Source organism: Staurois parvus, unplaced genomic scaffold (genome assembly GCF_062004578.1).
Source record: "Staurois parvus isolate SC_StPar_1 unplaced genomic scaffold, SC_StPar_1.0 ptg000025l, whole genome shotgun sequence".
NCBI classification, from domain to species: domain Eukaryota; kingdom Metazoa; phylum Chordata; class Amphibia; order Anura; family Ranidae; genus Staurois; species Staurois parvus.
The window spans coordinates 5,806,538-5,834,347 of NW_028317821.1; the positions used below are offsets into that span (position 1 = coordinate 5,806,538).

Here is a 27,810-nt window from a genome sequence, read left to right on the forward strand (position 1 = left end):
ACCATGAGAAACAAAACTCTCCGGTCTGATGAAACAAGCATTGAATTCTTTGACCTGAATGCCAAGTGTCATGTCTGGAGGAAACCTGGTGCTGCTTACCACCTGGCCAATACCATCTCTACAGTGAAGCATGGTGGTGGCAGCATCATGCTGTGGGGATGTTTTCAGCAGCAGGAACTGGGAGAAAAGCCAGGATCAAAAGAAAGTTGAATGCAGCAATGTACAGATATATCCTTGATGAAAACCTTTTCCAGAGCGCTCTGGACCTTAGACAGGGGCAACGGTTCATTTTTCAACAGGACAACAACCCTAAGCACACAGCCCACAAAGGAGTGGCTATAGGCCAACTCTGAATGTCCCGCAGTGGCCCAGCCACAGCCCAGACTTGAACCCGACTGAACATCTCTGGAGAAATCTGAAAATGACTGTGCACCGCCGCTCCCCATCCAAGCTGATGAAGCTTGAGAGGTACTGCAAAGAAGAATGGGAGAAATTGCCTAAAAATAAGTGTGCCAATCTTGCAGCATCATACTCAAAATGACTTGACGCTGTAATTGGTGCTAAAGGTGCTTCAACAAAGTATTGAGCAAAGGCTGGGAATACTTATGTACATGTGGGTTTTTTTTGTTTTTTTTAATTTTAATAAATTGCAGAGATTTAAAAACAAACTTATTTCACGTTGTCATTATGGGGTATTGTTTGTAGAATGTTGAGGGGAAAAATGAATTTAATCCATGTTGGAATAAGGCTGTAACATAACAAAATGTGGCAAAAGTTAAGCGCTGTGAATATTTGCTGGATGCGCTGTATATGCAGACTCGGGCAGAGATTTACTAAAACTGGTGCACTCAGAATCTGATGCAGCTGTGCATAGTAACCAAGCAGTATCTAACTTCCACTTGTTCAATTAAGCTTTGACAATAAGGCTTCTTTCACATGAGCTGTTCGATCCATCTGTCCATTTTTCCGGCAGACCCTCATTTCTCCTTTATGGACAGTCATATATTAAACAGACTTGTGTCCGTTTACACTCGACTACCTCCGAATTGATCCGATCCAGCAAAAAAACAAACAGAAGGTGATTTGTTCCCCTCCATCTGGCCATGTCGGCATGGAGGGCAGCTGGGTGTAAACAGACAGTTGGACTGCTTACATCTGATAGTAGAGTGGGCTGTGTCCGTGTCTGCTCTGCATAAGAGGAGTGGATAAGTACCTGTCATCCAGCTAGTCCGCACAGCTTAGCAGAGGAGCAAAACAGATCCAGCCCATGTGAAATGGACCTAAAACCTAGAAACTGAGTGTTTACTATGCACAGCTGCACCAGATTCTGTGTGCAGCAGCTTTAGTAAATCTCGCCCTCTGTATCCTGTTCGGACGTACAGCATAATAAATATTCCACACAGATTCTCAGGTTTCAGTGCCAGACGGAGAGTGCGTTGGTTATACCAGTCCTTGCAACCTTTAATAAACATGGAACACCCACACTGTTCCCAGGAGCTAGACTGCTAGACCATTAGGGTGCCAATGATTTAGGGAGCTCAGAAACAGCATTTTTTATTCATGGTGAACAAGCGGTACTTTATTAATTTAGAATAATGAGATGTTTCACTAATATTGACATATGCCCTGCTCCCGATTCATAAGAAATATAAAGTTTCCACTTGCCTATAGTGGCAAATTATTCTAGATACCAGAAGGCTGCCTGGGCATGTCCTGCATAATATGAATCCGTTGCTGTGACTACAGTAAACTATTCACATTGTTAGAATGTTTATTGGGAGCATGCACATTTCCCTGAAACTGATACACAGGAAGCTTCCATAACCATGAATATCAAATTGTCATACCAAGGCTATGATTGGTTAATGACAAACGACTACAAAGTCACAGGCACTTACACACAGGGGAAGCGTGCTTGCTTGAAGAGTCACTGGTAAAACTATCCCGCGGAGACTCGCTGTCACTAGAAGAACAGGCCATGCTCTCAGACAGGCGAGATGTGTCCGAATCACTTAGGTGGTCCTCATTTCCAAAGGCTTTTTCATCACTGAATGGCATTTTAGTTGCTGTAAACAAAAAAGTCCAGCATATGAATGGCCTCAATGGGGAACAAATCTCAGATTAAAAGATACTACTCTAAAGCCAGTCATAGAGAAGACAATGGCCAGACAAAGACACCAAAGTCTACTGCAATGTGTGTAGAGCAGTAGTGAAATATAATGAAAAAACTGCAATGTGTCCAGTATTGGTTAGGAAAAAAAAAAAAAAAAAAAAAAAAAAAAAAAAGGGGTCTTCATGTTGACCTATTTCCCAGAGCACAGAACAACTGAAATTGTATGTGGATAGCATTAGGCAACACAAGATGAAAATATAACCTGAAATATGCTTGTTCAGAAGAACAAAAAGAGTAATTGCCTTGCATTTATTTGGAGAACAGCCAAATTCAGCATCTTTTGTTTTATCTGACAAAGGATTTATCGGTTTATGGTGAGGGGGTCGCCTCTAAATGATGTTACACAAGGTGTAGGAGCGGAGTGCTTGTGCCCTTCTGATCCATGTTTACTAGCTATATTGATGTGCTTGCGTGGAGAATTTGAGTTTATAGATTACATAATGTAATTGTGGTGCATGCTGAAAAATGTTGAGTGTAACTGAAAGGGGATGGGGGTGTTGGAGTCAAAGAATGCATCTTGAAGAGTGCTGAATATAATTGGGGGGAGTTGTAGACTGCCAAATGTAATTGATTGGGGTTCATCCTGCAGAGTGCAATTGGGGTGCACCCTAAAAAGTGTTGACTGTATTTGGAGACGGGGTGGGGGTGTTGCTGAGTGTACTTGAGGTGCAGTCTGCAGAGTGCTGAGTGTAATTGGTGGGAGAAGGGGGGAAGTTTCACAGTGCTGGGTGTTATTGGAGGTGCATCCTGCAGAATGCTGAGAGTATTTGGGTGGTTGTGGTGGGAGTGCAGAGTGTGATTGGGTGCATTCTGCAGAGTGCTCAGTGTAATTGGGGGGATGCAGAGAGCTGAGTGTTAATGGGGTGTATCCTACAGAGTGCTGAGAGCATTTGGGCAGTTGGGGTGGGAGTGCGGAGTGTAATTGGGGGTAGTTGCAGAGTACAGAGTTTAATTTATTTAGTTTTATCCTGAAGAATGCTGACTGTATTTGGTGGTTGGGGGAGCTGTAGAGTGCTGAATGCACAGTACGCAGAGTGCGGATTGTATTTGGGGGGCAAGTGTAATTGGGGTGCATCCTGCTGAATGTAATTTGGAGAGGGAGTGCTGAGTGTAATGGGGGGTTTGCAGAGTGCCGAGTGGTTTTGGGGTGCATCCTGCAGAGTGCCATGCTTTTTTAGGTTGGGGTGCTGAGTGTAATTGGGGTTCACCATGTACAGTGACGAATGTAGTGTGTGTGTGTGTGTGTGTGGGGGGGGGGGCGGAGTTGGGGTTTCAGAGTGCTGAGCATAAAATTGGAATTCATCCTAGAATGCCTAGGGTAATTAGAGTACATCCTGCAGAATGCTGAAACTAACTGGGTGGTTGGGGTGGGAGTGTCAAGTGTAACTGGGGTGCATCCTGCGGAGTGATAAGCTGAATCCAAATCACCAAGAACACTTACATTTGGTGCTCCGCAGTTATCAGCACTAAATATATATACAGAAAGTACTCTGTTCAAGAATTTCTAATCAATTCCTTTTTACTAGCAAAGAAACAAAGATTTAGCCTTCAAGTTCATTCACGGCCTATTCCTGAACTGTACAAATGTGCAGTAGAAAGTGTACGTGTGTGTCAGACATATAAAGATGCTTTCACTACTTTATTATTTCCTGCCAAGTATCATCTGTTGCCTATGGGTGGGTACCCTTCAAGAGGAAGAAGAATGTAGCAGCACAGCAATAGTACATTCAGCATGTCAATGCAGAACACTTATCACAGTTCAGAGATCAAACAGTTCGAGAGAAATCAACCTGGGCGTGACACTTTCTGACATTTCAGTGCACACACCCCCTCAAACAAATTATATATACATATACACACACACACATCCATATATACACACACATACATCCATATACACACAGTTTCTACCAGCACATCAGCAGCCATGCATTCAGCCTTCTGCATCCCAGCTTCAATTGAAATGTGTTATGTGTTACCAAAACTTTTTTATTTTAGTTTTAGATGGGGAATGGAAGGATTAGACCCTCTTATGTTTTTATTGCTGTCCCTGCGAAGGATAATTTGTCCTGGTGACAATAATTGCTGTGCTGTCACTGCAGGAAGAGAGGGGATATCGGTTTCAATGACAACTAAGAGGAATTTCCTTCACTTTGAAAGCATTTAGTCTTGCATCCTGTTGTGTCTTTGGTCAGAAAGTGAAGAAATATAAAGACAAACCAAAAAAATGACAAGGTTTAAACTATTACCTACTGTGTTCAAAAGTAGAAGTTTTGGCTTTAAAAATACTGTAAACTAAGGCAGACCAATGATGTGATTTTCTTTTCTCCAACCGCAGGGAGCCGTCCCTGTGGGGAGAACACAGCGATTAATAGTTGCATGTAAAAATTTTATATTCGATGGATTGACTTAGGTACAATCAGCCTGCCCATAAATGGATCGAATCTCTGCTGGTCCCTGATGAACAGGTAGAGATTTGAACCATCCATGGCCTGCCTAAAATCAATAATACCTGACTCCAGTGCTAACCTAACTTAACCCCCATGTCTAAACTAAACCTAAGCATAAACCTTTGGATTGCTCTCATTTAGCTTGCAGTCTAAAAAAGAAAAGGAAAAAGAAAAAAAAAAAAAAGAAAAAAAAAAAAAAACCACAACAGATTTCGCCATCCATGCTAAACATTGTTGAAGGAGGAATCTACTGCTGGCTTTTGTGTTTTGACAGCCTCAGCACCCACAGCTGTCTGAATACCTGAACCGTGACTACATCTGATAGGACAAAGTCACTGTTCCACCAAGAATTGGTTACCTGGCTCAGTCATAACAAATGATTATCTGAGCTGTTGAGTTTGCCTGGTGTTCCCCTAGTCAGGGGACCCAATGTCAATACTAATAGTTGTAGTAGGATTTTTTTAGTCATGGTATATCTAGTAGTAGTTAGTCACATTCAACTGGACTTGTTCTGTAATGTTGAAAATGCTTTGAAGTTTGTACAACCCAATGAAGAAGTGGCTTGGTATGCGATGAAACATCTTCAACATTACAGAACAAGTCCAGTTGAATGTGACTAACTACTACTAGATAGACTATATTGCCAAAAGTATAGGGACGCCTGCCTTTACACGCACATGAACTTTAATGGTATCCCAGTCTTAGTCTGTAGGGTTCAATATTGAGTTGGCCCACCCTTTGCAGCTATAACAGCTTCAACTCTTCTGGGAAGGCTGTCCACAAGGTTTACGGGTGTGTCTATGGGAATGACCATACTTCCAGAAGTGCATTTGTGAGGTCAGGCACTGATGTCGGATGAGAAGGCCTGGCTTGCAGTCTCCGCTCTAATTCATTGCAAAGGTGTTCTATTGGGTTTAGGTCAGGACTCTGTGCAGGCCAGTCAAGTTCCTCCACCCCACACTCGCTCATCCATGTCTTCATGAACCTTCATTTGTGTACTGGTGTTCAGTCATGTTGGAACAGTAAGGGGCCATCCCCAAACTGTTCCCACAAAGAGCACGAAATTGTCCAAAATGTCTTGGTATGCTGTTGCCTTAAGAATTCCCTTCACTGGAACTAAGAGCCCAAGCCCAACCGCTGAAAAACAACCCCACACCATAATCCAACCTCCACCAAACTTTACACTTGGCACAATGCAGTCAGACAAGTACTGTTCTCCTGGCAACCGCCAAACCCAGAAACATCCATTGGATTGCCAGAAAAGTGCGATTCATCACTCCAGAGAACATGTCTCCACTGCTCTAGAGTCCAGTGGCTGCGTGCTTTACACCACTGCATCCGACGTTCTGCATTGCACTTGGTGATGTAAGGCAGTTGCTTGGTCATGGAAACCCATTCCATGAAGCTCTCTACGCACTGTTGCTGTGCTAAGCTGAAGGCCACATGAAGTTTAGAGGTCTTTAGTTACTGACTTTGCAGACAGTTAGCGACTTCATCACACTGTGCTCTTCAGCATGTGCTGACCCCACTCTGTCATTTTACATGGCCTACCACTTCGTGGCTGAGTTGCTGTTGTTCCCAGTTGCTTCCACTTTGTTACAATACCACTACCAGTTGAGTGCGGAATATTTAGCAGCAAGGAAATTTCATGGATGGATTTATTGCACAGGTGGCAACCTATCACAGTATCATGCTTGAATTCACTGAGCTCCTGAGAGCGACCCATTCTTTCACAAATGTTTGTAGAAGCAGTCTGCATACCTAGGTGCTTCATTTTATACACCTGTGGCCATGGAGGTGAATGGAACACCTGAATCCAATAATTGGAGGGCTGGCCCAATACTTTTGGCAATATAGTGTATGATGTTTGTTTGTTTTATAAACATGCTTTTATATAGTTGTAGTCTTTAATAATACAGACCAACAATGGGCTTTTCATCTGTATAGTTAGTGCACATAAGCTCTACAGCAGGACTCATCCTACGCTGGATCCTACTTGGTGCAGTCCCTCTCATAGCTGTAAGGTGATAGTGCCCAGACACCAGCTGGTAAGCAGCAGCACTGCCCCATAGGAGATGATCACTTCTTTCAGACCTTACAAGGCAAAGCTTTACAGGATATCAGATCTGCCATTTAGAGATCAGTAAACAAATAAACATCTCCAGGAAACGATATGCATCAGCTAAGGTACAGATAGCAGCTGCTGAGTTCTTGTGAACAAGCTCCCGAACTGCTGGGTTTTGTGGTCCACATGTACCAGCAGTAGACACGCTCTCTTTTGGGGGGATTGAGCCTGTTTATTGCACAGCAACTTTTAGGGCTCGTGCACACCAGGTGTATTGGGACTGCGCTGGAATGACTTTTTATGATTAACTCAATCCAGGTCACTGCAATGGTGTGTTCTGAAAAAATTACAGCAAGGAGTATTTTTTTTTTGTGTGCAACTGACTGCGTAGTACCATGATGCTGTTGATAGAACTGAATGAAACGTCACTGTGACAGATTGTTAAAGTTGGGGAAAAAAGGAGGGGTTACCCTGCGATGTGCAGTTTCCAGCGCATCAACACTGCAGCTTTCTCATCACACACCAGTGGCTGCGTTCTAATGCACTGCTGGTGTGAACAGGTCCTATGTGCTCATGCATACAGGCATCATATCGGATACCTATGCAGGATCTTGCTGCCACAAAGCTCCTGTGTAAAAAAACACATATAATAGTCTGTAAAGTGCTTATTTTCACACATATAAAAGTCTTCTTCTATTCCTCTTGCTCAGCTTTCAATCCCACCATGTACATGCGTTTACATGCATAAAATACACAGAAATACTAACAGCTGATGCAGAAATTTCTACTTACTTTTATTTATTACAGGTACTTATATAGTGCCGTCAATTTACGCAGCGCTTTACATATATATACTATACATTCACATCAGTCCCTAACCCTCAAGGAGCTTACAATCTAAGGTCCCTAACTCACATTCATACATACACACACATACTAGGGCCAATTTACCTACCAGCATGTCTTTGGAGTGTAGGAGGAAACTGGAGTACAAGGAGGAAACCCACACAGGCACAGGGAGAACATGCAAACTCCAGGCAAGTAGTGCTGTGGTTGGATTCGAACCAATGACTCTAGTGCTGCCAGGTGGAAGTGCTAACCATTCAGACATTGTGCTGCCCCTATGCATATCATACAATGCTGCTGTGTTCAGATCTGTAAACAAAAAAACCCCCCAAAACAACTTTATGCTGTACAGATCTGAACTCAGAATTTCTAAACCCAGGTGGCCCTAAGGCCTTGTGTACACAAACATCTACAGCAGCCTTTGTCAACCTTTTTAACACACAGGAACCCTTGAAATAACGGTTCCTTCACAGGGAACCCCTACCAAAACCGGTTCCTTCACAGGGAACCCCTACCAAAAACGGTTCCTTCACAGGGAACCCCTACCAAAAACGGTTCCTTCACAGGGAACCCCTACCAAAAACGGTTCCTTCACAGGGAACCCCTACCAAAAACGGTTCCTTCACAGGGAACCCCTACTAAAAACGTTTCCTTCACAGGGAACCCCCACTAAAAATGACTATATCTACAACTCATGCTACATTAGTGTGATGGTCAGTGGGAAGAATGCTCCTTACATTTGTGGTCATTGGAAAGAATTACCCCCTTACAGATAGTGTCAGTGGGAACCTATTTGAAAGGCAGAAACTGCTCATTGCTCAAGGAACCCCTACCAACCTCTAGAGGAACCCTGGTTGAGAAACCTTGCACTAGAACCCTGGTGCCCAACCTGTGGCCAGAGGGATGCATGTGTTCCTTTGGTATATGATGTGCGGCCTAAGGACATCAGCAATCTGTAATGGTAATATTGATTAAGAGCAGGGTTTCTCAACCAGGGTTCCTCCTGAGGTTCCTTGAGCAATGATCTATATCTGCCTCTCAAATAAATTCCCACTGACACCATAGATCTTTTAGCTATCTGTAAGGGGGTAACACTTCCCAATGACCACAAGTATACGAAACATTCTTCCCACTGACCACCACACTATTGTATCATGAGTTGTAGATATACTCATTTTTATCAGGGGTTCCCTGAGATTGAAAAGTTATTTCAAGGGTTCCTCTGTGTTGAAAAGGTTGAGAAAGGCTGGATTAGGGTAAGGGTAATAGCACTGATATCAACTAGCCTCATGTAACATTCCGTTCCATATGGTCTTGTGCAGCATATCTCCAGCCAAAAACGCAGCATGTCCACACTCTCTAACCCTCATTTTCTCTATTATATCTACGGTTTGTGACACTCTCAAACATTACATACAATGAACATTCTGTGCAGCCCTTTGGTGCTCTCAGGGGCCACATTTGAGGCTCCCTTTAGCTCATAAATTGAAAAGCACTGGAATAAAGGGTTGTAAAGTCCTCTAGCTCAAAATCCCCGGAGCTGCATACAGCCTCCTATTCAACTGAATTGCTGTAAGTGGCCATATTTGTGTATACACAGAGCATCAGCATTTAGCCAAGCATCAGCATACAGCTTCATTCCCCCAAACTCACCACTTTGGTGTTTGTGGAAATTCACCATACATGGGTAAATGCCAATGTACAAGCCATCAGTGTTTGTAGAGGTCCAGCTGCGTACAACCATCCACTTGAATGGTAGCTGTATGTGGCAACTGCAGCTTCCAAAGACAACGTGGGGGATTTTGTGCATGAGGACTTTGCAGCCTCCAGCTGTCCATGTGCAGGAGTCCTTACACTGTTGGGTATATACCTTGTGACAAAGGGACACATCTGGAGGGATCCCACAGCATTGGTATAAAGCCCCATTCACACCTGAGCGTTTTAGGGCTTATTCACACGTTTCGTGCGGATTGAAGCTCAGGTTTCACAGATAATTGATACAGTAGTTGTTCACAGGTTCATGTCAGGTTTACATTAGGTTCAGGACAGGATTAGCTCAGGATTTTATCCTGTTCACACGTGTGGTTTAGAAATGGTTCCCATAGCAGTCAATAGCCTGTAATCCACACCTAAAGGCACTGCTCAGAAATTGGACAGGACTCTTTTTCAAACCGCACTGAATCCACACCAATAGTGCACCAGACATATGTCAACAGGCATCATAGGAAGCAATGTTATTTCACATGTCATGCGGCTTGGATGCAGTTCAAACCGCATCTAATCCGCATGTATGTGAACTGGCACTGAAGCTCCAAAATCAAAATTACTCTGTGGAGATGGTTGACATCTCCAGTCACAGTTACCTGAAGCAGAACGCCTAAGAGTTCATGTACACTACAGCTGCTAAACTGATGATCAGGAGCTTTTCTGCGTTTTTTTCAGCAGCCCCTGAACTCTCCCTAATGTTTTCCTATGTGTCCATGTACACTATGTCATTTACAGGCAGTTGAGTTTACAGTCGTTTTTTTGAACGCATCAAACTTGCGTTCAGTAGATTTTATCAGCGTTTCAAACGTCAAATGCTTGTAAACACGGCTATCTGCATTTATAAGCATTTGGAATGTTTTTTAACTCTTCCATTTCCAGATGCTGTCCAGAGCCTTTTTTCATCATCAGAAATGCATGCAAAGTGTTTTCCATGTATTCAACTGGACCTAGTACACCGGTGCAATCAGTTTCAGGTTTTGCGTGAAGGAAAAAAAAATGGTAGAACGCGCTGCGTTCATGATGGGATCCATAGTGAATACAACCAGAAAAGATAGGTCATCTCAACACATACTGCTCTATTTCTCTAAAAATGTCTGAAATAGTTGATTTTTTTACTGGTTTTCAGTGCATTTTGGAAGGTCTCATGATGTTATCTTTAAAAAATGCTTCTAAAATGTAAATGTGCATAAAATGCAAACGTAGCTAAACTGACATTTTTTAACCTACATTTTCCAGCAGTTTACATCGTTCAAAAGTGTTTTCCAAATGTCACATGTACATGAGCCTAAAGCTCAAAAAAGTTTTAGAGCTACTTTTGTAGCTCCATTCAGACAGATTGATGCGTTTTTGTCGCGTTTTAATTCCCATACAAATACATGGAAATGCGCACATTTTCATCCACATTACTGCATTTTGTCACACAGCCAAGAGCGCTTTTCTGGCATGGCAACAAATGATGTCACAGATGAAATTTTTCTCTATTGGCCAATACAAGAACACCAGAACGCAAAAAGCCTGAAAACACTTGAACAAATCACGCAAAAAAAAACACTACGCTGAATGGGGCCTTACAGATGAGGGCTTCTTTACCTTTGTGTGAGGTCCGCTGATCGCTAACAGGAGGCACACAGTGGCCAGGCAAGTTGTTGGTGTCAGGCTGCTGGTAGGTGATCAGATGGGATGTGAGCTCCCCTCCTCCAGGAAAGCTGGGAGTAGTTCTAGTTGATGGAAGGTTCTATTGGTTGTGCTGTCAGTCTCCCCGTGTATACAATGTCCTGTCTTCCCTGTGTATACAGCCGACAGCTGAGGCTTTCTCTAATGTTTTTGTTCTGCTCCAGCTGATCTCTGGGGCTGGAAGGGGGAGAGTGGACTGTACCAAGTGAAGCACATGGACAATCATTAGACTACAACCCTCTGCGGACACCCCCTTACACTCCCACGGATGGCAGCACATTTTCCTGTCACTTTTATACACAGATCCTGCCTTTGTATCTCACACAACGAGGTAAACATTGAGCGGACTGGAAAATAGCAGAGATCGCACACAATGGTACGGCCCGAATGTCACGTCACTTATTTACGGAAGTAATCTTCCATTGAGAGAAGGCCCCTCCCCCTCCGAAGTCTGTTGCTGGGAGGAAAGCTCGATAATAGACAGTGTAGCCACGCCCCACAGCCAGCATTAACCCTCAGGGGAAAACGTAGCTGGATTCCTAATGAGCGCCTGTTTTGTGTGTATTGTAAGGGTTAATGGGGAGGGGGCGGGGCACAGAGCACAGCCGTTGTACGATGACAATAGGACGAGAGAACACAGAGGTCATGGCCTGGGGCTGTGTATAGACAGCGGGATAGACCGCGGGAATCCACCTGGGACTGGACCACGTGTGGCCAACTGTCACATCCTCACTGCATTCCCCTGTGCACCTTCCAGCCGCACTGCAGCTTCAACTGTCCTTGCCAAATCTTTTGAAACCACTAAACTCTGGTTAACCCTTTGAGGACCATAAGATTACGGAACGCCAAAAGAATCAATTTTTTGTTTTTAAAGTTAGTATATTTCAGTTGCTGTAACTAAGCCATTTCATGAAATAATTGACAAAAAGCTAGATCCATTTGTTGATAAGAGCTAATATTTTGACTCAAACCAAAAAAAAAAAAAAGTATTTAAAGTTCTTATTCAGATGATACAGGCAATTAAATACATGGGACAAATACGTCCCTTGGTCCTCAAAGGGGTAAGAATAGAATCAGTTTAAATCAAGTATGTGTTCTTAAAATAGAACTGCAGGTGTGAGCAGGCAGGCTTTGTATTGCAGAAGAGACATACAATAGTGCCAATACACCTCAGTACCTTGATCTGCTGTGAAATGGATGGAAGGACATTGCAAAACAGTCATTTCCACTGTCTGCTATTTACACCATAACACTGCATTGAGCTAAAATTAAATATATATGCATTTTAACATATGTACAGCCTTGGCCAAAGGATTTGAGGATGACACAAATATTAATTTACATGCAAGGAAACACATGCAGTCATCATTGAGAACTTCAAGAAGAGAGGTTCAATTGTGATGAAGGCTTCATGGTGCTGAGGGAAGTCCAGCAAGCATCAGGACCGTCTCGTAAGGGCTCATGTACATGAGGCATTTGGAAAGCTCTTCTGAATGATGGAAACTGACTGCTGAAAACCATAGGTTAAAAAATGTCAGTTTAGCCGCATTTATGTGTTTGCGTTTAGAAGCGTTTTTAAAAGATAACCTCAGGAGATCCTCCCAAAACAGGGGCGGACTGACCATTTGGAAACTCGGGCACTGCCCGAGGGCCCGGGGTCAGTAGGGGGCCCCATGAGATGCCCCTAGTACCTTTTTCATAGGCTTTTTTGAAGTTGAGCAAGGACACAGGGGCCCCATGATCCCCTATTGCCTGGGGGCCCCATGAGTTGTCAGTCCGCCCCTGCTCCCAAATGCCCAGAATGCACTGAAAAACAGTAAATAATTAACTATTTCAGACATTTTGAGAGAAAAAGAGCAGAAGCAGAGAGAGCAGTATTTGTTGAGATTAGCTGTCTTTTTTTTGTGGTGTTTGGATGTGTTTCAGCTCATTTCTATGCAGAAATTATTAGAATATAAAGTTGATGCAGCGCTAAAAAACTAAAGACAAAATATAATATATATCCGGATAGTAAAATAAAAATGATAACATGACCCAGGATCGCCTGGGGATACAAAAAACAATAGCCCTTATAAGACTAATAGCAGTGATAAGTGGTTTAAGTGCAGGCTAAGGTGTCCATAATTCATACAGGGGTGTAAGTGAATCACAGCACACTCCAAAGAAGGTGACCCCGGGCAGTCTTGCTGCAGTGGCCTCTCACCTCCACTCCACGACCCTACAGGGCCATAAAGCGTAATGTAGATCACCACGAAATCCTCCAATACGGACTCTTTAGATGTATGAATGAACAGGGACAGGTTTCCTCCAAGTCAGTGGATGAATAGAAGGCACTCTCCTCCGATATCACAGCCGCTCATATGCCCATAAATGAGGAGATAAACATAATCCTCATAGTGTATTACCGCTTTATTTGAATAAGGCAACAAACAAAGAAAGGAAGGTAATCCACTTACATAAAAACGGCTTGTATGGAGATGCAATGCTGGGTGTAAGCAGGATCAAAAAGGTGCACCAAGATGGCGTCACGCCGGAAGTGCGTCACCACGCTATTGCCGTCGACGCGTTGCGTCACGTACCTCGTGACTTCATCAGGACCTGGTCCTGATGAAGTCACGAGGTACGTGACGCAACGCGTCGACGGCAATAGCGTGGTGACGCACTTCCGGCGTGACGCCATCTTGGTGCACCTTTTTGATCCTGCTTACACCCAGCATTGCATCTCCATACAAGCCGTTTTTATGTAAGTGGATTACCTTCCTTTCTTTGTTTGTTGCCTTATTCAAATAAAGCGGTAATACACTATGAGGATTATGTTTATCTCCTCATTTATGGGCATATGAGTGGCTGTGATATCGGAGGAGAGTGCCTTCTATTCATCCACTGACTTGGAGGAAACCTGTCCCTGTTCATTCATACATCTAAAGAGTCCGTATTGGAGGATTTCGTGGTGATCTACATTACGCTTTATGGCCCTGTAGGGTCGTGGAGTGGAGGTGAGAGGCCACTGCAGCAAGACTGCCCGGGGTCACCTTCTTTGGAGTGTGCTGTGATTCACTTACACCCCTGTATGAATTATGGACACCTTAGCCTGCACTTAAACCACTTATCACTGCTATTAGTCTTATAAGGGCTATTGTTTTTTGTATCCCCAGGCGATCCTGGGTCATGTTATCATTTTTATTTTACTATCCGGATATATATTATATTTTGTCTTTAGTTTTTTAGCGCTGCATCAACTTTATATTCTATTCATATTACCCTTTTTTGGTGCGGGATAGATGCTGGCTGCTTTTTAGTTTCTCTATCCACCACTTACCATAAGAGCGCAGGAGGACTTTATGTGATTCAGTATGCAGAAATTATTGCAGCTGTGTCTAACATATTTTCTTTCATGCAAAACCTTAATGTATGGTGTACCAGATCCATTTGAGTACTGGAAAAATGCTTTGCATGCATTTTTCATGATGAAAAAAGGCCCTGGACAGCATCTGGAAATGGAAGAGTTAAAAAAAAAATTTCCAAACTCTTACAAACGCAGTTAGCCGCGTTTACAAATGTTTGGCGTTTGAAACGCTGATAAAATCTACTCCTGAACGCAACTCAACTGCCTGTAAACAACATAGTGTACATGGACACATAGGAAAACATTAGGGAGAGTTCAGGGGCTGCTGAAAAAACGAAGAAAAGCTCCTAAACGTGAGTTTATCAGCTGCAGTGTACATGAAGCCTAATGCAGGCCATAGACAGGTCGAAAATTGGCCAATTTTTCGGCCGAAAGAAAAATCAGCCGATTTTCGCACCGTTAGTGGGTCAATTGGTCGGCAATGATGGGCAAATCGCAATACCCGGCAATGATGGGCAAATCGGCCGATCTTTTTACCGATAAAAAATCTGCGCATGAGCCGTGACCTGCAAGAAGAAGAAAAAGAAGAGGAATAAGAATTCCAGTCCTCTATTATATTTTACATGAAAAGTATTGCGGTTGCAAAAATGTATCTATTTGTATCCAAATAAAAAAAATCTGTATCCAAAATGGATACAAATAGATACAATGTTGCAACCACAAGACTTTTTATGTCAAATATAATAGCGGAGCTCTCTGCAGGGACAGAAGTAATTAAATGCCGGCTGTAGACGGGACGAAAATCAGCCGATTTTTTTTTTACCGTTGGTGGTAACGTCGGCCTATTGAACAACCGTTTTTTTTTTTTTTAAACGGCCAGTTTTCGACCCATCTATGGCCTGCATTAGTGTCACTTTAAAGTTTCACATGTACAAGTTTCATATCTATTTACTTGATGCAACCTAATATTTTACCAAAAAATTGGGTCATTTATTGTGTTGGTGTGCCCTAGGATTAACTTCAGTGTATTTTTTACTGACATTTTGCATTTCCTGGACCTTTGTGGTATTATCGTGTAACATAAAAAAAATTGGAACTACCACCATTTTTTTCTCTATGTTGTCTGCTTTCACAATATATATAATTTTTTGGGGTTTATGCAATCTTAAGGCCCCCAATTTTTTAAACATGCACAAAAAAAAAACGAAAGAACTGAAGCATCATCTATGAAATACACTGCTCCAAAAAATTAAAGGAACACTTTGAAAACATATCAGATCTCAATGGGGAAAAATATCATGCTGGATATCTATACTGATATGGACTGGGTAATGTGTTAGGAATGTAAGGATGCCCCACCGTTTGATGAAAATATCAACCTACAGAGAACTGAATTCAAAGACACCCCGAAAATCAAAGTGAAAAAATGATGCAGCAGGCTAGTCCATTTTGCTGAAATTTCATTGCAGCAACTCAAAATGGTACTCAGTAGTTTGTATGGCCCCCACGCGCTTGTATGCATGCCTGACGTCGGGGCATGCTCCTAATGAGACGACGAATGGTGTTCTGGAGTATTTCCTCCCAGATCTGGACCAGGGCATCACTGAGCTCCTGGAGTCTGAGGTGCAACCTGGCAGCGTTGGATGGAACCATACATGATATCCCAGAGGTGTTCTACTGGATTTAGGTCAGACGACTGTGGGGGCATTCAGAGGTATCAATCCCTTCATCCTCCAGGAACTGCCTGCATACTCTCACCACATGAGGCCAGGCACTGTCGTGTACCAGGAGGAGCCCAGGACCCACTGCACCAGCGTAGGGTCTGACAATGGGTCCAAGGAGTTTATCCCGATACCTAATGGCAATCTGGGTGCCATTGCTAGCCTGTAGAGGTCTGTGCATCCCTCCATGGATATGCCTCCCCAGACCATCACTGACCCACCACCAAACGGTCATGCTGAACAATGCTACAGGCAGCATTATGTTCTCCACAGCTTCTCCAGACCCTTTCACATCTGTCACATGCTCAGGGTGAACCTGCTTTCATCTGTGAAAAGCACAGGGTGCCAGTGGTGGACCTGACAATTCTGGTGTTCAATGGCAAATGCCAATCGAGCTATATGGTACCGGGCAGTGAGCACAGGGCCCACTAGAGGACGTTGGGCCCTCAGACCACCCTCATGAAGTCTGTTTCTGATTGCTCAGAGACAGTCACCCCAGTGGCCTGCTGGAGATCATTTTGTAGGGCTCTGGCAGTGCTCATCCTGTTCCTCCTTGCACAAAGGAGCAGATATTGGTCCTGTTGATGGGTTAAGGACCTTCTACGGCCCTGTCCAGATCTCCTACAGTAACTGCCTGTCTCCTGGAATCTCCTCCATGCTCTTCAGACTGTGCTGGAAGACACAGCATACCTTCTGGCAATGGCTTGTATTGATGTGCCATCCTGGAGAAGTTGGACTGTCTGTGCAACCTCTGTAGGGTCCAGGTATCTCCTCATGCTACCAGTAGTGACACTGACCCTAGCCAAATGCAAAGCTAGTGAAAAACAGCCAGAAAAGATGAGTAGGGAAAAAACTGTCAGTGGCCTCCATCTGTAAAACAATTCCAGTTTTGGGGGTTTTCTCATTGTTGCACATCTAGTGCACCTGTTGTTAATTATAACACCAAAGCAGCTGAAACTGATTAACAACCCCCTCTGCTACTGAACTGACCAGGTCAATATCCCAGGAGTTTCATTGATTTGATGCTATACTCTGATTAAAAAGTGTCCCTTTACTTTTTGTGAGCAGTGTATACAGGATACTGACGTTTGCCACTGTTTCATAATTAGTTTGTGCAATTTTAAGCCCTGACATGTTGGGTATCTCTTTACTTGACCAAACCTCCTCTTTTATATTTTACCAAAAATTAGATAATACATTGCTTTTTTATAGCCTAACATTAACTTTAGTGTGTTGTTTTTACTGAAATACTGTTTCATAAACAGTTAAGCTAATATCATGTGACATAAAAATTGGAACTACCAGTATTATATTCTCTAGGGTGTCTTGTCTAAGGAAATATATAATGTTTGGGGGGTTTATTTAAAACTATTTTTCAAAAGGTGTGCAAAAAAACGCAGAACCGGCTCTGGCTGTGAAAGGGTTAAAAGGAAAAAGTGAGCTGTAAATATATATTTTTTAATCTTGATAACACTTGCATTTGTCAGATGGAAGCTATGAGTACATTTATGAGGGAAGTTCTCACATGCTCCTACAGATAATGTGTCATCCTTCTGATGACAGCTGTCACATGTGTGTACATTCTACTCTCCATCACTTCCCAATACTCTGGCCCTATGACAGCAGTCCATAGAGCGCTGTTGTCTGCCTCTCCCACTGCTATCAGGCAGATGCGCTCTGTAACCTGATCGGCCCTCTACTTCAGCGTCTCACTTTACGGCCGTACAGTCAAAGGAACAGGCAGCCGCTCTCAGACTATCTATACCCGGGGAGGTGATCGCAGTCCTCCCATTTCCCACAATGCAGCGGGGAGAGCGGCGCCAGACTCGTACGGCACACGTCACAAAATTCCCGGATGATCCGTACACTGTATGCGGGGTTTCCAGGCCCGGGATGACCACCTTGGTGCTAGATAATGGGGCCTACACCGCAAAGATCGGCTACAGCCACGGAGAGGTCAGGTGAGAGAGGACCGGAGCAAAGAGCGCCCGCAGGCGGATTACCATAGAGTTCACCCAGAGCGGCCGCCTTATGTACTGTCTATCCTGCTGTTGTGCGCTCTCACTGACTGCTGGGAGGAGTGATGGGGCGTACAGCTGTGTGTATAGGGCTGGCAGTATGCAGGGGATGTGGTACCTCGGAGCTCATTGTGAACTCTGTGTGTTCTATATTATTTATACTGTCTGTATATATCCAGCCTCCTGCAGGACTCTTCATGTACTTTTACAAGTAATATTCAATTTCCAGTTTTTAAAGCAACTGATTTGCTGAGTATGCAGCTTTTGTATCTGAAAGTGGAACTTTAGTCAGTGTCCCTCATCACCACTGCAGCAGCCGGTGTCCTTGATCACCACCACCACACCAGCCGGTGTCCCTGATCACCACCGCAGCAGCCGGTGTCCATAATCACCGCCACACCACTCGCAGTGTCCCTGATCACCACCGCAGCAGCCGGTGTCCATAATCACCGCCACACCACTCACAGTGTCCCTGATCACCACCGCAGCAGCCGGTGTCCATAATAGCCAACACACCACTCAGTGTCCCTGATCACCACCGCAGCAGCCGGTGTCCATAATAGCCAACACACCACTCACAGTGTCCCTGATCACCACCGCAGCAGCTGGTGTCCATAATCATTACCACACCACTCGCAGTGTCCCTGATCACCACCGCAGCAGCTGGTGTCCATAATAGCCGAAACACCACTCACAGTGTCCCTGATCACCACCGCAGCAGCCGGTGTCCATAATCACCGCCACACCACTCGCAGTGTCCCTGATCACCACCGCAGCAGCCGGTGTCCATAATCACCGCCACACCACTCGCAGTGTCCCTGATCACCACCGCAGCAGCCGGTGTCCATAATCACCGCCACACCACTCACAGTGTCCCTGATCACCACCGCAGCAGCCGGTGTCCATAATAGCCAACACACCACTCACAGTGTCCCTGATCACCGCAGCAGCCGGTGTCCATAATAGCCAACACACCACTCACAGTGTCCCTGATCACCACCGCAGCAGCTGGTGTCCATAATCATTACCACACCACTCGCAGTGTCCCTGATCACCACCGCAGCAGCTGGTGTCCATAATAGCCGAAACACCACTCACAGTGTCCCTGATCACCACCGCAGCAGCCGGTGTCCATAATCACCGCCACACCACTCGCAGTGTCCCTGATCACCACCGCAGCAGCCGGTGTCCATAATCACCGCCACACCACTCGCAGTGTCCCTGATCACCATCGCAGCAGCCGGTGTCCATAATCGCTACCTCACCACTCGCAGTGTCCCTGATCACCACCGCAGCAGCCAGTGTCCATAATAGCCGACACACCACTCGCAGTGTCCCTGATCACCGCCGCCGCAACCGGTGTCCATAAATACTGCCACACCACTCACAGTGTCCATAATCACCACCACACCACTCACGGTGTCCATAATAGCCGATACACCACTCGCATTGGTGTGGACACCGGCTGCTGCGGTGGTGATCAGGGACACTGAGTGGTGTCCATAATCACCGCCACACCACCCATAGTGTCCCTGATCACCACCGCAGCAGCCAGTGTCCATAATCACTGCCACACCACTTGCAGTGTCCCTGATCACCATCGCAGCAGGCGGTGTCTATATTCACCACCACACCACTCAGTGTCCTTGATCACCACCGCAGCAGCCGGTGTCCATAATCGCTACCACACCACTCGCAGTGTCCGTGATCACCACCGCAGCAGCTGGTGTCCATATTCAATACCACGCCAGCCGGTGTCACTAATCACCACTGTCCATTCACAGCTGCCACACCAGTCACAGTGTCCCTGATCGCTGCCACACCAGTCACAGTGTCCCTGATCGCTGCCACACCAGTCACAGTGTCCCTGATCGCCGCCACACCAGTCACAGTTTCCCTGATCGCCGCCACACCAGTCACAGTGTCACCACCGCAGCAGCCGGTGTCCATAATCACCGCCACACCACTCACAGTGTCCCTGATCACCACCGCAGCAGCCGGTGTCCATAATAGCCAACACACCACTCACAGTGTCCCTGATCACCACCGCAGCAGCCGGTGTCCATAATAGCCAACACACCATTCACAGTGTCCCTGATCACCGCAGCAGCCGGTGTCCATAATAGCCAACACACCACTCACAGTGTCCCTGATCACCACCGCAGCAGCTGGTGTCCATAATCATTACCACACCACTCGCAGTGTCCCTGATCACCACCGCAGCAGCTGGTGTCCATAATAGCCGAAACACCACTCACAGTGTCCCTGATCACCACCGCAGCAGCCGGTGTCCATAATCACCGCCACACCACTCGCAGTGTCCCTGATCACCATCGCAGCAGCCGGTGTCCATAATCGCTACCTCACCACTCGCAGTGTCCCTGATCACCACCGCAGCAGCCAGTGTCCATACTAGCCGACACACCACTCGCAGTGTCCCTGATCACCGCCGCCGCAACCGGTGTCCATAAATACCGCCACACCACTCACAGTGTCCATAATCACCACCACACCACTCACGGTGTCCATAATAGCCGATACACCACTCGCATTGGTGTGGACACCGGCTGCTGCGGTGGTGATCAGGGACACTGAGTGGTGTCCATAATCACCGCCACACCACTCATAGTGTCCCTGATCACCACTGCAGCAGCCAGTGTCCATAATCACTGCCACACCACTTGCAGTGTCCCTGATCAACACCGCAGCAGCCAGTGTCCATAATCACTGCCACACCACTTGCAGTGTCCCTGATCAACACCGCAGCAGCCAGTGTCCATAATCACTGCCACACCACTCGCAGTGTCCCTGATCACCATCGCAGCAGCCGGTGTCCATAATCGCTACCACACCACTCGCAGTGTCCCTAATCACCACCGCAGTAGCCAGTGTCCATAATAGCTGACACACCACTCGCAGTGTCCCTGATCACCGCCGCCGCAACCGGTGTCCATAAATACCGCCACACCACTCACAGTGTCCATAATCACCACCACACCACTCACGGTGTCCCTGATCACCACTGCAGCAGCCAGTGTCCATAATCACTGCCACACCACTCACAGTGTCCCTGATCACCACAATCACCGCCACACCACTCACAGTGTCCCTGATCACCACCGCAGCAGCCGGTGTCCATAATCACCGCCACACCACTCGCAGTGTCCCTGATCACCGCAATCACCGCCACACCACTCACAGTGTCCCTGATCACCACCGCAGCAGCCGGTGTCCATAATCACCGCCAAACCACTTACAGTGTCCCTGATCACCACCGCAGCAGCCGGTGTTCATAATCACCGCCACACCACTCACAGTGTCCTTGATCACCACAGCAGCAGCCAGTGTCCATAATCACGTCCACTCCACTCACAGTGTCCCTGATCACCACCACAGCGGCCGGTGTCCATAATCATGTCCACTCCACTCACAGTGTCCCTGATCACCATCGCAGCAGCCGGTGTCCCTAATCACTGCCACGCCACTCACAGTGTCCATAATCACCGCCACGCCACTCACAGTGTCCATAATCACCGCCACACCACTCACAGTGTCCCTGATCACCACCACAGCAGCCAGTGTCCATAATCACCGCCACACCGCTCACAGTGTCCCTGATCACCATCGCAGCAGGCGGTGTCTATATTCACCACCACACCACTCAGTGTCCTTGATCACCACCGCAGCAGCCGGTGTCCATAATCACTGCCACATCACTCACAGTGTCCGTGATCACCACCGCAGCAGCTGGTGTCCATATTCAATACCACGCCAGCCGGTGTCACTAATCACCACTGTCCATTCACAGTGTCCCTGATCGCCGCCACACCAGTCACAGTGTCCCTGATCGCCGCCACACCAGTCACAGTGTCCCTGATCGCCGCCACACCAGTCACAGTGTCCTTGATCGCCGCCACACCAGTCACAGTGTCCCTGATCGCCGCCACACCAGTCACAGTGTCCCTGATCGCCGCCACACCAGTCACAGTGTCCCTGATCGCCGCCACACCAGTCACAGTGTCCCTGATCGCCGCCACACCAGTCACAGTGTCCCTGATCGCCGCCACACCAGTCACAGTGTCCCTGATCGCCGCCACACCAGTCACAGTGTCCCTGATCGCCGCCACACCAGTCACAGTGTCCCTGATCGCCGCCACACCAGTCACAGTGTCCCTGATCGCCGCCACACCAGTCACAGTGTCCCTGATCGCCGCCACACCAGTCACAGTGTCCCTGATCGCCGCCACACCAGTCACAGTGTCCCTGATCGCCGCCACACCAGTCACAGTGTCCCTGATCGCCGCCACACCAGTCACAGTGTCCCTGATCGCCGCCACACCAGTCACAGTGTCCCTGATCGCCGCCACACCAGTCACAGTGTCCCTGATCGCCGCCACACCAGTCACAGTGTCCCTGATCGCCGCCACACCAGTCACAGTGTCCCTGATCGCCGCCACACCAGTCACAGTGTCCCTGATCGCCGCCACACCAGTCACAGTGTCCCTGATCGCCGCCACACCAGTCACAGTGTCCCTGATCGCCGCCACACCAGTCACAGTGTCCCTGATCGCCGCCACACCAGTCACAGTGTCCCTGATCGCCGCCACACCAGTCACAGTGTCCCTGATCGCCGCCACACCAGTCACAGTGTCCCTGATCGCCGCCACACCAGTCACAGTGTCCCTGATCGCCGCCACACCAGTCACAGTGTCCCTGATCGCCGCCACACCAGTCACAGTGTCCCTGATCGCCGCCACACCAGTCACAGTGTCCCTGATCGCCGCCACACCAGTCACAGTGTCCCTGATCGCCGCCACACCAGTCACAGTGTCCCTGATCGCCGCCACACCAGTCACAGTGTCCCTGATCGCCGCCACACCAGTCACAGTGTCCCTGATCGCCGCCACACCAGTCACAGTGTCCCTGATCGCCGCCACACCAGTCACAGTGTCCCTGATCGCCGCCACACCAGTCACAGTGTCCCTGATCGCCGCCACACCAATCACAGTGTCCCTGATCGCCGCCACACCAATCACAGTGTCCCTGATCGCCGCCACACCAATCACAGTGTCCCTGATCGCCGCCACACCAATCACAGTGTCCCTGATCGCCGCCACACCAATCACAGTGTCCCTGATCGCCGCCACACCAATCACAGTGTCCCTGATCGCCGCCACACCAATCACAGTGTCCCTGATCGCCGCCACACCAATCACAGTGTCCCTGATCGCCGCCACACCAATCACAGTGTCCCTGATCGCCGCCACACCAATCACAGTGTCCCTGATCGCCGCCACACCAATCACAGTGTCCCTGATCGCCGCCACACCAATCACAGTGTCCCTGATCGCCGCCACACCAATCACAGTGTCCCTGATCGCCGCCACACCAATCACAGTGTCCCTGATCGCCGCCACACCAATCACAGTGTCCCTGATCGCCGCCACACCAATCACAGTGTCCCTGATCGCCGCCACACCAATCACAGTGTCCCTGATCGCCGCCACACCAATCACAGTGTCCCTGATCGCCGCCACACCAATCACAGTGTCCCTGATCGCCGCCACACCAATCACAGTGTCCCTGATCGCCGCCACACCAATCACAGTGTCCCTGATCGCCGCCACACCAATCACAGTGTCCCTGATCGCCGCCACACCAATCACAGTGTCCCTGATCGCCGCCACACCAATCACAGTGTCCCTGATCGCCGCCACACCAATCACAGTGTCCCTGATCGCCGCCACACCAATCACAGTGTCCCTGATCGCCGCCACACCAATCACAGTGTCCCTGATCGCCGCCACACCAATCACAGTGTCCCTGATCGCCGCCACACCAATCACAGTGTCCCTGATCGCCGCCACACCAATCACAGTGTCCCTGATCGCCGCCACACCAATCACAGTGTCCCTGATCGCCGCCACACCAATCACAGTGTCCCTGATCGCCGCCACACCAATCACAGTGTCCCTGATCGCCGCCACACCAATCACAGTGTCCCTGATCGCCGCCACACCAATCACAGTGTCCCTGATCGCCGCCACACCAATCACAGTGTCCCTGATCGCCGCCACACCAATCACAGTGTCCCTGATCGCCGCCACACCAATCACAGTGTCCCTGATCGCCGCCACACCAATCACAGTGTCCCTGATCGCCGCCACACCAATCACAGTGTCCCTGATCGCCGCCACACCAATCACAGTGTCCCTGATCGCCGCCACACCAATCACAGTGTCCCTGATCGCCGCCACACCAATCACAGTGTCCCTGATCGCCGCCACACCAATCACAGTGTCCCTGATCGCCGCCACACCAATCACAGTGTCCCTGATCGCCGCCACACCAATCACAGTGTCCCTGATCGCCGCCACACCAATCACAGTGTCCCTGATCGCCGCCACACCAATCACAGTGTCCCTGATCGCCGCCACACCAATCACAGTGTCCCTGATCGCCGCCACACCAATCACAGTGTCCCTGATCGCCGCCACACCAATCACAGTGTCCCTGATCGCCGCCACACCAATCACAGTGTCCCTGATCGCCGCCACACCAATCACAGTGTCCCTGATCGCCGCCACACCAATCACAGTGTCCCTGATCGCCGCCACACCAATCACAGTGTCCCTGATCGCCGCCACACCAATCACAGTGTCCCTGATCGCCGCCACACCAATCACAGTGTCCCTGATCGCCGCCACACCAATCACAGTGTCCCTGATCGCCGCCACACCAATCACAGTGTCCCTGATCGCCGCCACACCAATCACAGTGTCCCTGATCGCCGCCACACCAATCACAGTGTCCCTGATCGCCGCCACACCAATCACAGTGTCCCTGATCGCCGCCACACCAATCACAGTGTCCCTGATCGCCGCCACACCAATCACAGTGTCCCTGATCGCCGCCACACCAATCACAGTGTCCCTGATCGCCGCCACACCAATCACAGTGTCCCTGATCGCCGCCACACCAATCACAGTGTCCCTGATCGCCGCCACACCAATCACAGTGTCCCTGATCGCCGCCACACCAATCACAGTGTCCCTGATCGCCGCCACACCAATCACAGTGTCCCTGATCGCCGCCACACCAATCACAGTGTCCCTGATCGCCGCCACACCAATCACAGTGTCCCTGATCGCCGCCACACCAATCACAGTGTCCCTGATCGCCGCCACACCAATCACAGTGTCCCTGATCGCCGCCACACCAATCACAGTGTCCCTGATCGCCGCCACACCAATCACAGTGTCCCTGATCGCCGCCACACCAATCACAGTGTCCCTGATCGCCGCCACACCAATCACAGTGTCCCTGATCGCCGCCACACCAATCACAGTGTCCCTGATCGCCGCCACACCAATCACAGTGTCCCTGATCGCCGCCACACCAATCACAGTGTCCCTGATCGCCGCCACACCAATCACAGTGTCCCTGATCGCCGCCACACCAATCACAGTGTCCCTGATCGCCGCCACACCAATCACAGTGTCCCTGATCGCCGCCACACCAATCACAGTGTCCCTGATCGCCGCCACACCAATCACAGTGTCCCTGATCGCCGCCACACCAATCACAGTGTCCCTGATCACCGCCACACCAATCACAGTGTCCCTGATCACCGCCACACCAATCACAGTGTCCCTGATCACCGCCACACCAATCACAGTGTCCCTGATCACCGCCACACCAATCACAGTGTCACTGATCACCGCCACACCAGTCAGTGTCACTGATTATCAGCATACAAGTTACAGTGTCTCTGATCATTAGCACACAAGTTACATTGTCCCTGATTGCCACCAAACCAGTTACAGAGTCCCTGATCCACTTTATCAAACTGTTATGGGTAAACTCCAATTAAAGCTGGTGCCATGATCAGTGCTCCAGGATTCCTGTTTCAGGATGGCTCCTATCTCTTGCATTGTCCTATAGAAGTGGTCTCCAAACTGCGGCCCAAGGGCCGGTTGTGGCCCTTTGCTAGCTCTTATCCGGCCCTTAGGGCACTATTGCTCCCACTGATTTGAGGCACTATTCCTAACACTGACACCAATGATGTGACACCATTCCTCCCACTAATATCAATGATGAGGCACTGTTCCATCCTCTGACACCAGTGATGGGACACAGTTTCATCTACTGACACCTGAGATGAAGCAATTTTCCATCCACTGACACCAACAATGGGGCATTATTCCATTCCCTGATGCCAATGATGGGGCACTATTTCATCTAGTGACATCAATGTTGGGGAACTATTCTATCCACTGACACCAATGATGAGGCACTATTCCATCCACTGATACCAGTGATGGGGCCCAATTACATCCACACACCACAGAGATAGAGATGAAGCAATATTACATTCACTGACACTATTAATGGGGCACTATTCCTCCCACTAATATCAATGATGGGGCACTATTCCATCCCCTGACACTATTGATGGGACACGGTTCCATCAAATGACACCAATGATGGGGCTCTATTTCATCTACTGACACCAATGGTGGGGCACGATTCCATCCACTGAAACCAGAGATGAAGCACTATCCCATCCACTGACACCAAGGATGGGGCACTAATCCATCCACTGATACCATTGATGAGGTGCTATTCCATCCTCAGACACCAATGATGGGGCACTATTCCATCCACTGACAGCAGAGATGGGGCACTATTCCTCATCCTGCTGACCATAGGCAATATGCAACTGAACACCATGCCTGAGGTATTGTTTACTATCACTGTCGGGCCTGGGACATTTTCACCCTCCCACTGGCCACAATCCGGCCCCCCCAAAGTCTAAAGGACAGTGAACTGGCCCTTTGTTTGGAAAGTTTGGAGACCAATGTCCTATAGGAACAATCGTTGCATGCAGAAATTGGAGATGCATCTTCCTATGCTGTGTGCATCAATAGAAAGACATAGCCCATCATTAGAAAGACATTGCTCTATTGTCCAGGATGGAAAGAAACTCACCCCCTCCCTTCTCCAAGCTAAGAGACTAGCTGAAGACTGCACTGTTGACTGTGAACAAAGGAAGTTCAGGGAAGCAGGCTTGAGAGAGCAGGGGCTAGCAGCATTGAAAATTGTTAGAAATCATACTCTAGCACCTGCAGTTTACAAATAGTTTACTAAGGAATGTTTGTTTAATTGTACTCAATGTATTAAACTATAAAACACTGAAGATTTAATAGTACTTTAATGTTAGACTGTCACGTGCGTTGCTATGATGTACAGATTTCTGAATGATTAACCCCTTCACACCGTTGGTGCAGCCCCGCTGCACTGGGCTCTATGACGTGGGGCCGCTAATTTGCGTACCTGTCTTTTTGCTGGCACAGAAACCAGGGTTTCACTGAGAGCCCTTGGTCCTGTTCTAACGATTGGGACCCAGAACTCCTAAGTTCCGAGTCGCCTGATCACTGTGATATCCTCTGATTGGCCAGTCACTGTGAGGGCCGCCCCCTTGTTTCCTCTTTCTGAATGGAGGAGAGAGATACATCGTATCTCTCTCTGTCCTTTCAGTGAGAAAAAATAAAGTGTGTGGAAAATAAATAAATAAAAATAATAATAAAAAAAAATATACCTAGATCAAGGTTTGGTCTAGGTCAGTGCCAAGGTTAATGTTTGGGTCAGGGTAAAGTTTTTTTTTTTTTTTATTAGTATCAGTGTCAGTTAGTGGCAGGATAACAAAAAAAAAGCAAAATGCACACTATTGTTTCTGGGCTGTACTAC

General features: G+C 47.8%; 2 protein-coding genes across 4 annotated transcripts in view; one reads left to right on the forward strand and one right to left on the reverse strand.

Annotated features, from left to right (window-relative positions):
• TCP11L2 (t-complex 11 like 2) overlaps positions 1-11,392 on the reverse strand; it is a 33,076-nt gene extending 21,684 nt beyond the window's left edge. Inside the window, exons 1-3 of one of the 3 annotated variants that reach the window (XM_089694151.1) lie at positions 10,892-11,392; positions 4,427-4,521; positions 1,899-2,066 (exon numbers count right to left, since the gene is read on the reverse strand). In XM_089694151.1, coding sequence (XP_089550277.1) covers positions 1,899-2,058 — 160 coding nt within the window. In that variant the 5' untranslated portion in view covers positions 2,059-2,066; positions 4,427-4,521; positions 10,892-11,392. Of the gene's footprint in view, positions 1-1,898; positions 2,067-4,422; positions 4,522-10,891 lie in introns of all 3 variants that reach the window. The other 2 variants (XM_089694160.1, XM_089694142.1) reach the window with 2 other exon arrangements.
• Positions 11,393-17,819: 6,427 nt separating this feature from the next.
• The window catches only part of ACTR6 (actin related protein 6), a 39,151-nt gene continuing 29,160 nt past the window's right edge, over positions 17,820-27,810 (forward strand). The window contains exon 1 of the mRNA XM_089694171.1: positions 17,820-18,003. Within this exon, the coding sequence (XP_089550297.1) occupies positions 17,843-18,003 (161 nt within the window). The 5' untranslated portion in view covers positions 17,820-17,842. The remainder of the gene's footprint in view (positions 18,004-27,810) is intronic.